Source organism: Oncorhynchus mykiss, chromosome 32 (assembly GCF_013265735.2).
Source record: "Oncorhynchus mykiss isolate Arlee chromosome 32, USDA_OmykA_1.1, whole genome shotgun sequence".
NCBI classification, from domain to species: Eukaryota; Metazoa; Chordata; class Actinopteri; order Salmoniformes; family Salmonidae; genus Oncorhynchus; species Oncorhynchus mykiss.
The window spans coordinates 34925200-34942147 of NC_050572.1; the positions used below are offsets into that span (position 1 = coordinate 34925200).

Consider the following 16948-nt stretch of genomic DNA (forward strand, 5'->3'; position numbering starts at 1 on the left):
ATCAAAGATCTGCCACTTCCTCCCCTAGTGGGAAATGGGTTGAAGGGAGGGGCCCAGCTAGCATAGAATGTTCCTGCAACGTTCTCTAAAGGTTCTCCTTCATTTCTCCTTCGGTTCTTTGAAAAATTACTTTCACAGAACATTCTAGGAACATTGTGGAAAAGTAATTTTCCTAAGAATTAAAGAAGTAACTTTAGGGAACGTCGCTATTTTGGTAAGGTAGAAACACATTGTTCTGAGAACGTTCAAATAACCTCATAAAATAACGTTATTAGAACTTTCTTTACACGGGTCATGTGAAACCACGTCAACCCAGGACCTCCACATCCAGCTTCTTCACCTGCGGGATTGTCTGAGAACAGCTGATGAAACTCAGGTGTATTTCTGTCTGTAATAAAGCCCTTTTTGTGGGGGAAAACTCATTCTGCTTGGCTGTGCCTGGCTCCCAAGTGGGTGAACCTATACCCTCCCAGGCCCACCCATGGCTGGGCCCCTGCCGATTCATGTGAAATCCATAGATTAGATTTATTTTAATTGACTGATTTCCTTATATGAACTCAGTCAAATTGTTGAAATTGTTGCATATTGCATTTATATTTTTGTTCAGTCGTTTTTATTCCCCGCCCCCAAAAAAATATTCAACTCTCCTCTACAAGCCACATAGAGCTGCTATCAAGATGACGGATGGCATTGGAGAGGTTGCACAGAGAGAAATGTTTAGAGAAAGGAAGCGATTGGAGATTATGGCGGAAAAGGAAATAAGGAAGAAAGTGAAGCGTATTATGAATAAACATGGAGTGGAGGGGATGGCGTTGTGCTTCTGAAAGATCTGGTGAAGGAAAAGATGGGCAAGGGAAAGAAAGGAGAACAGTGGAAATGGTTATGAGGGAATACGGAATGAGGGATTTTGCTGAACTTTTGGAAGAACTTGAGGAAATTGAGAGTGACGAAAGTGAGGATCAATTATATGTGGTGGCATGTGCAGTGATGACTGTCGAGAAGACGTTGAGTGTCGAGGAAGGTTGACGTCAAGTGCAAAAAGAAGCATACGTGTTCCAGTAGCTCAGAGATTGAACCTGGCGAGACTGTTGATGAAGTTCCTGCAGTGAGGACTGCAGAGTTCGGGCCTCGGTCTGTAAAGGTCTGTGTGTGCCAATCATATTGCAGATTTCTCCGAACCCATTTTATAAAACAAATTGATAACTGAAATTATAATTGTGTATTAATTGTTCATATTTAATTGTGTAATCCTGTGTGTGTGTGTTCCCAACTTTGTAACCTTCGGAGAACGCTCCCAGAACGTTCCTAACTTTGTAACATTCAGAGAACATTCCCAGAACCTTCATACAACCAAAAGAGAACATTCAAAGACCATTAAGAAAACCATATGGTTGGTCCTTTAGGGAACATTGGTGCAACGTTCAGGGAACGTTTCCACAACCTTCGGGTAACATTCCCAGAATCAAAGTTTGTTATCTGGGGATGTGTCAAAAGTGATGTCAGATCACGCCCTGCTTCATCATTTCCCCTCCTCCACCCACCCACTCCTCTACTTTCTTTCCTGTTCATTGATGGAGGCAATGGAATGTGTGGAATTTCAAGAGAGAAGGCACGGTAGAATAACATTAAGAGATTTATTCGACTGATTATGGCCATTATAATCCTGACTGACACAACCCACAACCCCCTGCATGGTTCAACAAAATCTACAGAGAAGAAGACAGAAATACATTGATGATGCTGAACCACAAACCAAAAAGATTAAACTACAATTTAGTACTACACTACATGGTCAGAAGTATATGGACACCCCTTCAAATGAGTGGATTCTGCTTTTTCACCCACACCCGCTGCTGACAGGTATATAAAATCGAGGCATCAGATTCAAATATATAATATGTATTTTGCGATAGAAATATACAGTACGATCTGAAGAAAAATAACAAGATGAACATTTTCCATACAACAAAGTTAAAATGCAAAGGTCCAATCTGGATCTGTTTTGCCATGTGGTTTCAAGGAGCAGCTCTTTCACTTCTTCTGCCAGAGTGAACTTCACCTCGGGCAGCCCTGGTCATCTGTCAAAGGAAGACATTGCAAATAGACACACACACACACACACACACACACACACACACACACACACACACACACACACACACACACACACACACATTGACGATGTTTGACTTTACTCAGTGGTGTAAAGTACTTAAGTAAAAATACTTTCAATTACTACTTAAGTAGTTTTTTGGGGTATCTTTACTTTCTTTACTATTTCTATATTTTTTTAACTTTAGTTTTACTTCACTACATTCATAAAGGAAATAATGTATTATTTACTCCATACATTTTCCCTGACACCCAAAAGTACTAGTTACATTACAATACTTAACAGGACAGGAAAATGGTCCAATTCACACACTTCTCAAGAGAACATCCCAGGGGCCTCATTTATAAAAATGTTCTTAGATTTATACTTGAACTTAGTCATAACATAATTTCCGACGGTGTGCTTACGTTCGATACATAAAAGATACTGAGCATAAAAAACCTTGCTACTCAGTTTCTAAGAAGCCCATTTGTAATTTACGCACCTGTGATCTATAAATCGCAAATTAACTTCAAATTGACGGCACCTGAACGTGCCTTATAATCAGCGATTTCCCCTTATAGAATGCTAGCACAAATAAAAGTTTAGTCAGGAATAGCCATGGACCAAAAGAGAAAAGCAAACCGTTTGGAAGACGAGATCACGGCGATGGTAGAGGAGATTGAAGACAGGCAACACGTATTATTCGGTGGACTAAATAGTGGGTTGACAAACAAAGTCAAACAGGTAGCTTGGGAGCGTGTCGCCGCTGCAGTGAACGAGGTGGGGCAGCAAGACAGAACTGTGGCTGATGTGAAAAAGAAATGGTCTGACCTTAAACTGCAAGGGATAAAAAGAATAGCCCTACATAACCAGCCGGAAAATCACCTACCTCAAGTCTAGACTTTGCGTAGAGATAAGATCATTTCCATGTCAAAGTAAGGTTTTATAAATAACTACTTATACGTGGTTTTCTGCGTAAATCATACTTAAGATCAAAATTGATCGTGAGTCCGTTTTTTAAATGAGGCCCCTGGTCATCCCTACTGCCTCTGATCTGGCAGACTCACAAAACACAAATGCTCGATTTGTAAATTGTGTTGGCGTGTGCCCTTGACTATTCGTAAAAAGAAAAGAAAATTGTGGTGTTTGGATTGCCTAATAGAAGTAATTTGAAATTATTTATACTTTTACTTTTGATGCGTAAGTATATTTTTTGCAATTACATGTGCTTTTGATATGCAATTATATTTAAAAACAAATACTTTTAGACTTTTACTCAAGTAGTATTTTACTGGGTGACTTTCACTTTTACTTGAGTAACTTTCTATTAAGGTATCTATACTTTTACTCAAGTATGACAATTGGTTACTTTTTCCACCACTGACTTTACTTAATTCAAATTAAAGCTCACACATAAAACAGTTAGCTTAAATAACTACAAACTATGACATTCTATGTTGTTGTGAGTTCATATTAGACATCTTTCATTATAATCACCTGGAGTTGGTCATAGTCAGAGCTGATGCTGGCGATCGTTAGGTTAGTGTACGTGGCGTCTCCTTTCTCTGACAGCTCTAGCTGCAGCTGGAATATCGAGGAGAAATAATTGTATTTAAATGGAGGAGTTATATCTTATCCAACAGACTATCAGTCTCAGAGGTATCAATACTACATCAAATGTAAAATGAAATAGGAGCCTTAGTATTGCACGCTTTATACAAAACCACAGTGAATTTGGTCAAAGATTCAAGATGTGTATTAGTCATACAGAGAATTGTTAAAGCTTTGACGTAGAATCTTTGACGTAGAATCTTTGACGTAGAAACACTTTGTCTCTGTATCGTATCATACTGCATCATCTACTGCCAATGCCTTAAAATTGCTCAGTTAATTAAACAGAATATTATGAAAATGTTCCTCTTACTTTCAGTCTTCTGGACAGACTTAAGGGAGGAAAAATGGGGAACTAGGGTTAGAATAAAGTGGATGGAAAGAGTCCTTCTATAAATGTATTCCTAAACTCGATGGGCGTGAACATGTAAACAATGATACCTTTTATATTTATACACATCCACGGTGACGGTTAGAACATAGAGCGACACCATCACTCCACAAATGATGTAGGGGACCATCACGGAACATTGGCCACCTAAAAACAATGGTAATAGAACATTGGTTTTTAAAGTTTACTATTCATTTGTTGTCCGTTTGTCTTGAGTGTTAACCATTTAAAATAGAGATTTAATGTTCACTTTTCAACAAGGGCACTTTTCAACAAATAAAATTGCACCCTATTTCATATAGTGCACTATTAGGTCAAATGTTGTGTATTTTGTCATAGTGAACAAAATGATTTACTTTCGAACTCCAGAGGCATGACCTTTGACCTTTGTGATCCCTTCTCGTTGTGGGCCTCACAGAGGTACAGCCCGCTGTCTGCCTTGCTGACCAGGAGGACCAGTGTCTGCCCATTAGCCTTCCAGGTCACCTGCCCACTGATGTCTTTGTACCAGGAGTAGCGCTCCACTGGTGGGTTGGCATCACTCTGACAGGTCAGGGTCACTGCCCTCCCGTCGGGCACAGGCCCAGATGGGCTGGACAGGGCTACAGTGTTTTTAGGAGCATCTGGAAGACAGAATCCACACAGTTAAATCAACTTCCTGTGAGGTACGTGAGCTCATTTTGATCTGTGAGATTAAAAGCCCGTTTCCACAAGGGAACGTTCGTCATGTGAGTGTCAACGAGCGTGCGAACGATAGAAATGTGTGATGGAGTGTATTGGTGTGAATGAAAGAAAACAGAAGAAATAGATTGAGGTCTCACAGGTGTGCTGGAAGGTTGCCATATTATTGAGAAAATGATCCAGAAAGCACTATTGAGAAGGTACACATGCAGTGTATGAGGATGGGAAGAATCACTGCATAGGTATGAATAGCTAACTGGCTGCTTATTACCTGCTAACTCATGTTTAACCAGTTCGTTTTTTTATGCCCTGTGCTCTTTGATACTGTTTAGCACTTAACAGTATCAATCATCTATCAATTAACTCATGTTCACAAACAGAATGAGGAGATTCCTTGGTTTCATTGTATAACTACACGACTGTTTATAGTTGTGGTCATATGGTTGCCTGTATGGTCATTTGATTATGGTTGTTGTGGTCTCTCACAAAGAACATTGAGGGTCAGGTTCCCCTGAGTTGTCTTGGTGGTGCCCCCTGGCTGCAGTGTGTAGCGGGCAGAACATCTGACCAGCAGCCCGTGATGGAGGAGGGAGGCGGTAAAGGTAAGGGTGGAGGTCATGGTCATGAGCCCATCTATACCCTCCTGTAGCTGGCTCTCGACACTGCCACCCAGCCCAGAGGTCCAGATCAGAGAGGGCGGGAACGTAGGACAGGGGGCAGAGGCAGAGCAGCTCAGTCTAACCAGCTCCCCCTCTGTGATGCTGCCCATAGGGGTTAGTTGGGGTTTGGGTGGGGTGTCTGGAGGTAGTAAAGGTATGTGGGGGAGAGAGAGAGAGAGAGAGAGAGAGAGAGAGAGAGAATCAATAACAAGACAGAACGAGGCCTGGGTAAAGCCCAATAACATACCGTATGGGGCAACCAGGTTTAAATCAACTCTGCTTAGAACATCACTCTCTTTTTCATGTTAAGCAGTGCCGGCTCCAGGCATAAGCGATATAAGCGGTCGCTTAGGGCCCCCTACCCAAAAAAATACTTTCTGTTGAGAGTCAGAATAGTAGAATACACAAAGTGCAAGGTTGAATTTTTAAAATTTAAATTCTGCAGTTTTTCTCTTGTTTTGTCAGTCACTGACAGTCACTCAATTAGCCATCTCAGCTAACAATTTTTGGATTGGTAAGTTAGTCTTGCCAGTTATCTACATTTTTTGTAATCTTAGCTAAGCATGCAGGGGCTCAGGGGCCCTGACCTCCAGGGGGCCCCCATTGATTTTGTTAGTCACTCTCACTCAGATATCATTAGCATGGCATAAGTCATGGCAAAATGTGTACAATTGCATGAAATTTGTTATAAAATGTATCTTTGCCCCATGGCAACAATGTGTAGAGCTGCTTGGTGAGGGGGCCCCTCAACCAAATCTTGCTTAGGGCAACCAAAAGGCTAGAGCAGGCCCTGGTGGTAAGTATTTAAACCTGTGTTTGCTGTTAGTATTCACAAGAGTTCAATGTAGTCCATTTGTTAGAATGTTTAGCCTTCAATATTTGTTTTAATTGGAAATCATAAATATCTTAGGTAAGGTCAAATTCAGTGTACCTGTACGACTGATATGTACTCCTGGGTAGAAAATATACTTGAGGCGATTTGTTCCAGCACATTCCAGCCTGAAGATATATGTGTCATCATATCCTGCAGGGAAACTGTTGAAAAGAGTGGTGCAGTTCTTGCTCAACAGATTTCCCACCATCACTCCCTTTATGATGTTTTGGGCATCCGTTTGGGCTGAGCTCAATACTATATTTCCCCCCCAAATTTCTTTAGACCAAAGCCAAGTGGGTGTGCCGTTTTTCAAGTCAGCATCAAATGCAGCAGGGATCTCAAATCTACATGGGACCAGTAGGCAGGATCCTCCAACAGCCACAATGCTTTGGGGCATCCACAGACTCCACTCTTGGCAGAGTGCACCTGGAGAACACAGCACCATCAAGAAACACTGAACAGCAAAACCTGGACTCGGGGATACGCGTAACATATCTAATGTTAATCTGTCTCCCTCCATTTAATATGATATGTTACGTTTCGTATGCTATGTATTCATTTGTGGATGTCCATCATCCATTTTATATGATACAGTATGTTACGAATTTGCAATACTGATGACATGTTACGAATTCCACTTTGTTGTGGCAAACGTTAGCTAGTTGGCTATGTGGGCTAGGGTGGGGTTAAGGTTAGGGTTAGGAGATATGGTTAGGTTAGGGTTAGGGGGAAGGGTTAGATAACATGCTAAGCAATTGCAAAGTTGCTAAAAAGTAGTAAATAATTGAAAGGTTGCTAATTAGCTCAAATGCTAAAGTTGTCCTTGATGTGGACCTAGACATTCGTTCGAACCTAGACATTCGTGTTATACGCCTACCCATCCTCACCAACCAACCTCCCTCCTTTCGTTTTTGGCTAAAGTAATCTTCTGTCTTACGTAACCATACCAAACGTAACATATCATTAGTCATTTGAGTGTCACATATTCACATTTACTATGTTACGTTTACTCTTTGAGGCCAGGCTGAACAGCAAAACACATTTGTCTACACACACACACACACACACACGGACACACACAAAGGTTTATCAATCTCACACACACGTGTCGAAACACCCAAGTACATATTGCAGAGATGTCATCATTGTCATTAAGTCAAAGTGTGTACAGGTTAAGAGGGAAGTGCAGTGCGCACAATCAGGAAGAAACTGACCTTTCAACAGAAAAGTGATGATCGCAATAAACCACAGACACATCTGTGATGTTGTTGAGATGCCTTCCACAGTAAGAATACACCTCAAATAAACATAGAGATAGAAAAAGTAGATCAAAATTAGACAGCTATGGATAATCTGTACTGAACGAAAATATAAACCCAACATGCACCAATTTCAAAGATTTTACTGAGTTACAGTTCATATAAGGAAATCAGTCAAATATATATATGGATTATATGGATTTTGGATTTCACATGACTGGGAATACAGATATGCATCTTTTGATCACAGATACCTTAAAAAAAAAAGGTAGGAGCATGGATCAGAAAAAGCAGTCAGTATCTGATGTGACCACCACTTGCCTCATGCAGCGTGACATCTCTTTCGCATAAAGTTGATCAGGCTATTGATTGTGGCCTGTGGAATGTTGTCCCACTCCTCTTCAATGGCTGTGCAAAGTTGCTGGATATTGCGGGGAACTGAAACACACTGTTGTACACGTTGATCCAGAGCATCCCAAACTTGCTCAATGGGTGACATGTCTGGTGAGTATGCAGGCCATGGAAGCACTGGGATATTTTCAGCTACCAGGAATCGTGTACATTATCATGTTTCAACATGAGGTGATGGCGGTGGATGAATGGCATGACAATCGGCCTCAGGATCTTGTCACGGTATCTGCATTCAAATTGCCATCGATAAAATGCAATTGTGTTCATTGTCCGTAGTTTATGCCTGCCCATACCATAACCCCACCGCCACCATGGGGCACTCTGGTCACAACGGTGACATCAGCAAACTGCTCACCCACAAGATGCCATACACGTGGTGTGCGGTGTGAGGCCGGTTGGACATACTGCCAAATGATCTAAAACGATATTGGAGGTGGCTTATGGTAGAGAAATTAACCTTAATATCTCTGGCAACAGCTCTGGTGGACATTCCTGCAGTCAGCATGCCAATTTCTCGCTCCCTCAAACTTGAGACATCTGTGGCATTGTCTTGTGTGACAAAACTGCACCTTTTAGAGTAGCATTTTATTGTCCCCAGCAATAAGGTGCACCTGTGTAATGGTTATGCTGTTTTATCAGCTTCTTGATATGCCACACCTGTCAGGTGGATGGATTATCAATGCTCACTAACAATGATGTATACACATTTTTTGGCACAAAATTTGAGAGAAATAAGCTTTTTGTGCTTGTGGAACATTTCTGGGATCTTTTATTTCAACTCATTAAACATTGGACCATAATTAAACATGTTGCGTTTATATTTTTCAGTGTAGGTAAATAGGTAAAAATAGGTAAAAATACTGGAATGTTTAGCATTTGATTCTAAGCAGCAATTACTTATGAACACCGTAACTACTGTTTAACTGACATTCAATTACATTTTTTGCTACAACTGAATTGTTTATCAGTGCCATTTTTCCAAAACTCAATTTGAAATTTAAAGAGGTAACACATTTCCACGTCAATACAATGTCTAACTTTCTTTACGATTCAAGTCTTCAGTATTGTGATTCAATATTTGTGAATGAGATTTGGTGGAATTGTGTTTATTGGGTTCGAGATACTCTAAATGTGTCTTTTAGATGAAATCATGAAAAGGCCTTACCTGTAACTGAGTGAAAGAGATCATGGATATTGAGATCGCCGATATCTCCAAAATGGCTCTGGGTGTTTAATCAAGCAAGATGCTGTCTTTTCTTTTATATGCATTGCGAAATAAAGGAAATTGTCCTCGTCACACCAAACCCTGCTCTTAAGCAAGAACAAACGTCAGAACAAAGAGGATGTTTTCTGCAGTCGATAGAACATTTACAATTGGCTGCAACGTTCTGTGGCGGGATATATCTGACTTCTTTATTGTAAAAAGGCACAATGTAATGACTTGTCACAGTCTGCCACCAGATTGCAGCATCCCCATGTAGGAGTTACCCAAAACTATTAGGGGCCAGAGGCATTCTGCAGATAGCTTTTATAAAGCTCTGTATACAATCGTGCAGTACATGCATCAGTAAGACATATATTGGTAGTCTTGGAAAGTTATATACTCAAACTCTATGTTCTTAAATACCGTATCAAATCTGCAATGAAGCTAAAAGATTGACGCCGTTCATTTCGTAATCAAATAAAAAAAACTGTGATTGAATGATGAGATTACATGCGTCAGTCAATTCATCATAGGGTCATCACTTTATTAATGGTGTAGTTAATCAAGATAAAGGCTTATTCATGGTGGCATCCCAATCTTATTATGACAACAACATATGAAATAATACTACTTTTTCTATTTTGGGTGTTACAGCCTGAATTTAAAATGGATTCAATTGAGATGTTGTGTCTCTGGCCTGCACACAACACTGCACTCAATGTCAAAGTGGAGCTACAAATTAATTAACAAAGAAAAGCTGAAATGTCTTGAGTCAATAAGTATTTAACACCTTTGTTATGGCAAGCCTAAATAAGTACAGGAGTAAAAATGCCACATAGTAAGTTGCATGGACTCCGTGTGCAGTAATAGTGTTTAACTTGTTTAATCATCTCTGCACCTCAAATATACAGTACAATTGTCTGTAAGGTCCCTCAGTCGAGCAGTGAATTTCAAACACAGATTCAACCACAAAGACCAGGAAGGTTATCCAATGCAAAAATCAGACATTTAATATATTCCTTTGACCAGGGGCGCAACTTTCACTGGAGTCGAGGACATGCCCCCCCCCCCCCCATATTCTGAAATTGCATTTTTGTTGCCCAGGTTTTATCATTGGAATTTTTGGTGTTAATCCGACAGGATACATTTTTGTTTTTTGTTTGTTTTGTCCCCCTCACTTCTAAAACCAAAGACAACCCCCTGCCTTTGACTATAGTGAAGTTATTAATTACACTTTGGATAGTGTATCAATACACCCAGTCACTACAAAGATATGGGCACCCTTCCTAACTTAGTTTCCGGCGAGGAAGGAAACAGCTCAGGGATTTCACCTTGAGGCCAATGGTGACTTCAAAACAGTTAGAGTTTAATGACTGATATAAGAGCATGCTGAGGATGGATCAAAAACATTGTAGTTACTCCACAATACTAACCTAAATGACAGAGTGAAAAGAAGGAAGCCTGTACATGATACAAATATTCCAAAACATACATCCTGTTTGCAGTAAGGCACTAAAGTAAAACTGCAAGAAATGTGAGGAAGAAATGAACTTTATATCCTGAATACGAAGCTTTATGTTTGGGGCAAACCCAACACAGCACATCACTGAGTACCACTCTTCATATTTTCAAGCATAGGGTGTCTGCATCATGTTATGGGTATGCTTGTCATCGGCAAGGACTAGGGAGTTTTTTAGGATAAAAATAAACCCTACAGGAAAAATCCTAGAGGAAAACCTGGGTCAGTCTGCTTTCCAACAAGACACAGGGAGATTAGTTCAGCTTTTAGCAGGACAATAACCTAAAACACAAGGCCAAATAAACACTGGAGTAGCTTACCAAGATGACATTGAATGTTCCTGAGTGGCCTAGTTACAGTTTTGACTTAAATTGGCTTGACAATCTATGGGAAGACTGAAAATTGCTGTCTAGCAATGATAACAAGCACCTTGACAGGGCTTGAAGAATTTTAAGAAGAAGAATGTGCAAATATTGTACAGTCGTGGCCAAAAGTTTTGAGAATGACACAATATTCATTTTCACAAAGTCTGCTGCCTCAGTTTGTATGATGGCAATTTGCATATACTCCAGAATGTTATGAAGAGTGATCAGATGAATGTCTGAGGGACTTCTCCCAACCATCCAGGAACAGTTTGGTGACGAACAATGCCTTCTCCAGCATGATGGAGCACCTTGCCATAAGAAAAAGTGATAACTAAGTGGCTCTGGGAACAAAACATCAATATTTTGGGTCCATGGCCAGGAAACTCACCATACGTTAATCCCATTGAGAACTTGTGGTCAATCCTCAAGAGGTGGGTGGACAAATATAAACCCACAAATTCTGACAAACTCCAAGCATTGATTATGCAAGAATGGGCTGCCATCAGTCAGGATGTGGCCCAGAATTTAATTGACAGCATGCCAGGGCGGATTGCAGAGGTCTTGAAAAAGAAGGGTCAACACTACAAATATTGACTCTTTGCATCAACTTCATGTAATTGTCAAAAAAGCCTTTGACACTTATGAAATGCTTGTAATTATACTTCAGTATTCCATAGTAACATCTGACAAAAATACCTAAAGACACTGGTGGCAAAAACATATATATTTTTTTAAAGGGGTGGATCAGCTAAATATTGCGGAAAGAATATTGGTTCCATCCATCTGCATCATTTCCAATCCCCCATATATTTTTGGGGTAAATATATCCATACACACATATATACATACACATACCTATATAGACATATACTTTTTTAAAGAATATACCTTTTATTATTATTCCCCACAAACCCTTCCACCGATCCCCCAATTGGAGTAAACTAATAAACACTTCAGCTTTTACCTTCAATTTATACATCTTAATACACATTTTACATTCACAGTCTATTTTACAATAGCTTTTTTTTGTTTTTGTTTTTAGTCCTTCCTCTATTTCTGATGTCCATCCAGTTTGATTTCTATTTGTAACTGTGCTATTTCACAAATGTTCTGAACATAGATACATTTTACAGACAGAGACATGTTCTACATGTTTTATCTTGCCATTAGTCCCACCCTTCAGCTCCATTCAACCTCTCCCATCTATCCCTCAACATCATCCATTTTGGATTTCTATTTGCCATATATTTTTCTGAAGCAGCAAACTTTGTGGAAATGAATATTTGTGTCATTCTCAAAACTTTTGGCCACGATTATTAAATCCAGGTGTGCAACGCTCTTAGAGACTTACCCAAGACTCACAGCTGTAACCGCTGCAAAAGATGATTCTAACATATATTGACTCAGGGATGTGAATACTTATGCAAATTAGATATTTCATTGTCAATAAATTTGCAATCATTTCTAAAAACATGTTTTCACGTTCTCATTATAGGGTATTGTATGTAGATGGATGACCGCAAAAAAATAAATTTAATCCATTTTGAATTCAGGCTGTAACACAACAGAACGTCAAGGGGTATCAATACTTTCTGAAGACACTGTATATATGCGAGAACATTACTGTAGATTTTGGGGGGCATTCACCTCATTCTGTGTGTTTCTTTTGGCTGACCATAGAGAATACGGGCAGGAAGTGGACTCCAGTTGAAGAGGGAAGAGCATCTAATGACCGAGTAAGGCATGGCCAGTAGTCCCCACCCCCTTCCAACTCCTGCCTCTTCTAGAGGGAAAGAGAAAGATAGATAGATAGATAGAGAGAGACTGAGAGAGAGAGAGAGAGAGAGAGAGAGGGGAAGTTCATAGAACTCATGTCTTTTCTGTGGCCACCCAAGTGGGTTTTGAGCCCACATCCTTTAGACTCGCTCGCACAGACACACTGATGCAAACAGAGAGGACAAAGACGACAGTGAGGATTGTATTGACACAGAGACACAACTATCTGCACAGACACACAGCATAGAACTATGCACCTCCACACTCCGTTGAACAATTGAAGCTGAAGTACTGGTCAGCTACTACTGGAGCATCTCAACTCATAGGTAAGCATTATCAGTATGAGTAACAACCGTACACAGCATTTTTTGGCTTTACTTCTCATTTCGTTTGTTAAATCACCTCATTTGGACAGTGTCAAGGGCAGGAGAGAACATTCTGTCGACGTTCTATCAACAGACGACTGGTTTGATTTAGTTAGGGACAAGGTAAACTCTTTTGACATGCAGCAACTCTGTCTCCTGACTAGCTGTACTATACTCAAGCTGTACACGTACAGTAGCAGCATGCCATAGCCCATTCTGGACAAATGATGAGATTCTGTGTATAGTTAGCTGAACATATACAGATCATCTGTCAGGGACTACATGAAGAAGATGTTACCCTTTGTCTGTGTCCATTGCTTTCCATTACCACATGTCAGCTCAAGTTGAGTTGCCAACTAGATGAATAATGATTAGCCACTGATATACATTACTACTGTAGATTCAAATGTGACATTGAGGTGGAGGGGGAGGGGACCAAGCAAATGACACCCTGTAATTGAGTAAAGTCTAGGCTGGATTATGGCAGGTTTGTTTGGCAGCATTTATTGAAACTCCATTGAAAACAAAGTCTCTTCGGTGTTTACGAACAGGGGCAAACAGCATTTAATCATGTAGGCAAGCAGAAATATTGTAGTAGTAACACAAACAGTGCCATAAAAAAGGAGGCGTAATAAAATGACTAAATACTCATAACTTATACACTGTAGTCCATAGCAATCAGTCCACTGTGCTAGTCCCATTGATCAGTGAAGTCACCAGTACATGCAGTATGTCAGTCAATCTAACAATGAGACATAGTTCTTTATCTTGACAATAAAGAAATTCAAACAGAAATAGTATCTCACTATCTGTCAACGATAGTGCTTTGGATAAATAATCTGGATTTTACTTTGTAAGGTGTATTTCCATGGATGGATTACATCCTCAAACTGATAAAGAACAACCAATGAATGTAGTCTAATATTGACTTTGAACTTGTGCCGGGAGTCAGCTTCATGGCAATGAAAGTATTTTGGGGAATGCAAATCGCATTGGCGTCATATCAAAGAAGCCTCTGCTTATAAAAAAAAGCACAACCACAAAAACCATCCAAGAGGTGGAGTGAGTCCTTGGCTCAGTTCACAATAACGAGTTCCTAATAATGTTGCTCCTAAGTAAACCCCATCACTTATATGGACTGGAAGCTTATTGGTTGCTAGACCACAGGAATATGTTTGTTTTACTGTTGGTTCACTGATGGGAATGGGTATATGGCACAGGATACCTTGCCTTAATATTCTACCCCAAGCCATAGCCGCAAGATGTTTTGACTCGGGGGTGCTGACTGCGGATTAACATCTCACCACCAGAGTGTGCTGCAACACCCCCAGCACCCTACTTCCCGCTGCTATGACCCAGGTATCTCTGGTCTGACTCTTAATGAGAGGGCACCTGGGCAAGAGACTGGTCACATCAGTCATAAGACAAAACCATTATATGCTTCCTGTCTATGTATGCCTCTGGAAAGGAAATGGAGATACTGTATGCAAAGAGGAACAGGACGGCAAATCATGTTCTTACAAGTTCCTTGTTGGACTGATATGTTTTAGGTGGAAGGCAGCGGTATGTCAGTATCCGATGAATAGCATAGTATGTGGGTGTGCACCACAGGAGGCTGGTGGCACCTTAGTTGGGGAGGACTGGCTCGTGGTAATGGCTGGAGCGGAATTAGTGGAATGGTATCAAATACATCAAACACATGTTTTATACCATTCCATTAACTCCGTTCCGGCCATTATTATGAGCCGTCCTCCCCTCAGCAGCCTCCACTGGTGTGCACGTTGGAAAAAGCAACAACAACAAAAAAGTACAACTGTGGGTAGTTCATAGTACCAGACCTCCGCCACATACTCACACAAACACACACACACATTCCCAGACACAGACACAGAATGACTCAGACTGTCATTCACAGATCACATCATGCCCGGCACACAAGGTCCCATCTGAAGATTCAGAATACTTCCTAAAAAGCTAAAGATATTTTAATCTTAAAGTCAAGAATTTATAGAGTTCTGTCCATTTGTGACTATGAGTCCTCTTCCTGATAATAACAACTGGCTGGCTACTGGCTGGACAAAGTTCAAAATCATTAGAGGAAAAAGTGTTACTCTTTATGACTCATCTAGAGGAAGGCCATTAAGTGGTAATGTATAAGGAAATCATTCTGTATATTCACACCCTTCTCGCCCTTTTTAACAGCATGACATCCAACGCCACGCTTCCATTCGTCCTCCTTGCCTCAGCCGGCCGAGATGACAAAGCCACTGTGGTGGACCTTGACGCCATCATGGACAACTTCATCATTGTCCTCTACACGCTGACCATTGTCCTGGGCACCACGGGCAACTCTGTGGTCATCTGGGTGGCGGGCTTCAAGCTCAAGCCCACCGTCACCAACGTGTGGCTGGTCAACCTGGCCGTGGCCGACCTCATCTTCTGCCTGAGCCGTGTGCTCTCGCTGACCAAGAAGCTCTTCTTTGACTACTGGCCGTTCGGCATCTTCCTGTGTAAGTTCAATGGCTTCTTCAAGTACACCAACATGTTCTGCAGCGTGTTCCTGCTCGCCATCATCAGCATGGACCGGGCACTGTGCGTCTGGCACCCCGTCTTCACCAAACGCCGCCGGACACTCTGCGCCGCCCGCCTGATGAGCACCGGCGTGTGGGCGGTGGCGGCCATTTTGAGCGCCCCCTACTTTGCCTACCGCCAGGTCTACCTGGGCAAGAACAACCTGAGCAAGTGCTCACTGGAGGTCAAGGAGCCAATGGAAGGCGACAACAGCGCTAAGCTAGCGCTCTACTCCATCCGCTTCCTATGTGGTTTCCTGCTTCCTTTTCTCATCATCCTCTGCTGCTACGTCCTGGCAGGGCTGGGCATCCGACGCACCCGCCTGTTGGGCAAGTCGCGTCCCCTTCGTATCCTGGCATCGCTGGTCTGTGCCTTCTTCCTTTGCTGGGCACCCTACCACTGCCTTCTACTGGCCAAAATGATGTACAGCAAGAATACCATGGTGAAGGTGGGGCTGACAGTGGCCAAAGGCTTTGCTTACTTCAACAGTTGTGTGAACCCGCTGCTGTACTTCTGTATGGGGTTGGACATGAGGGGTTCAAGGTTCAGGCAGAGCTTAGCGGGGGTGTACCAGAGAGCACTAGCCGATGACAGGGATGGTCGGTCCACGCAGTCCAACGAGCGCACAGTGGATGATAGTTCTGGCCCTGCGTCACGACCTGTAATGGTGACCGGTCAGTCTCGAGTGAATGTGGCCAACTTCTGAGGGAAGTCACATATGGTATGAGGAGGGGTTTCAGTCCTTATTAATTTACAGGCTAGTTAACACTGAATAGCTGAATAGCTTGTGTGATCAGTTGTTCAAACCGTTCACATTCCATTGACTTTGTTGTAGCTAGCTAGGAGAGGCGGAAGCTAGACCACAGGGGATACATAGAGACTGTGAATTTATGTAAATGACTGAATAAATAATTCTCACAGTTTCAAAGTGTTAAGTGCTAATGTTTTGATGTATGTGATGAACATCACAGAAAGAAAGTGGAACTGTGCCTAGAAAATAGCATAAAAGGGGGAAATGACACAACCTTTTGGGGGAAGTCATAGATGACTTCAGTCATGTTATTTCTACTAAAAGTCAACTTCAGGTTTCAACAGGGGGAAAAACAATTATTTCCATTTTAGTGTTTCCATTTAGAATCATTGTCTTCCACAGGACAGCATCCTTAT

The 16948-nt window shown here is 41.4% G+C and overlaps 2 protein-coding genes across 4 annotated transcripts; one reads left to right on the plus strand and one right to left on the minus strand.

Annotated features, from left to right (window-relative positions):
• Window positions 1-1620: 1620 nt before the first annotated feature.
• Window positions 1621-9258, minus strand: si:ch211-171h4.5 (sialoadhesin). Of its 3 annotated transcripts, XM_021561982.2 has the most exons (9): window positions 9147-9258; window positions 7526-7608; window positions 6369-6737; window positions 5265-5576; window positions 4454-4720; window positions 4148-4244; window positions 4020-4038; window positions 3593-3679; window positions 1621-2078 (listed from the first exon to the last, which is right to left on the minus strand). In XM_021561982.2, the coding sequence occupies exons 2-9, from the start codon at window positions 7566-7568 to the stop codon at window positions 2016-2018; spliced, it is 1257 nt and encodes a 418-aa protein (XP_021417657.2). In that variant the 5' UTR covers window positions 7569-7608; window positions 9147-9258; the 3' UTR covers window positions 1621-2015. The 3 variants fall into 3 exon arrangements, with proteins under 3 accessions (XP_021417657.2, XP_021417658.2, XP_021417656.2); XM_021561983.2 differs by lacking the exon at window positions 6369-6737; XM_021561981.2 differs by lacking the exon at window positions 9147-9258 and having other exon boundaries at window positions 7526-7888.
• Window positions 9259-12895: 3637 nt separating this feature from the next.
• LOC110489298 (fMet-Leu-Phe receptor) lies at window positions 12896-16704 on the plus strand. Its single transcript, XM_021562007.2, has 2 exons — window positions 12896-13171; window positions 15413-16704. Exon 2 carries the CDS (start codon window positions 15414-15416, stop codon window positions 16485-16487), a length of 1074 nt encoding a protein of 357 aa, XP_021417682.1. The 5' UTR covers window positions 12896-13171; window position 15413; the 3' UTR covers window positions 16488-16704.
• The last annotated feature ends 244 nt before the right edge of the window (window positions 16705-16948 follow it).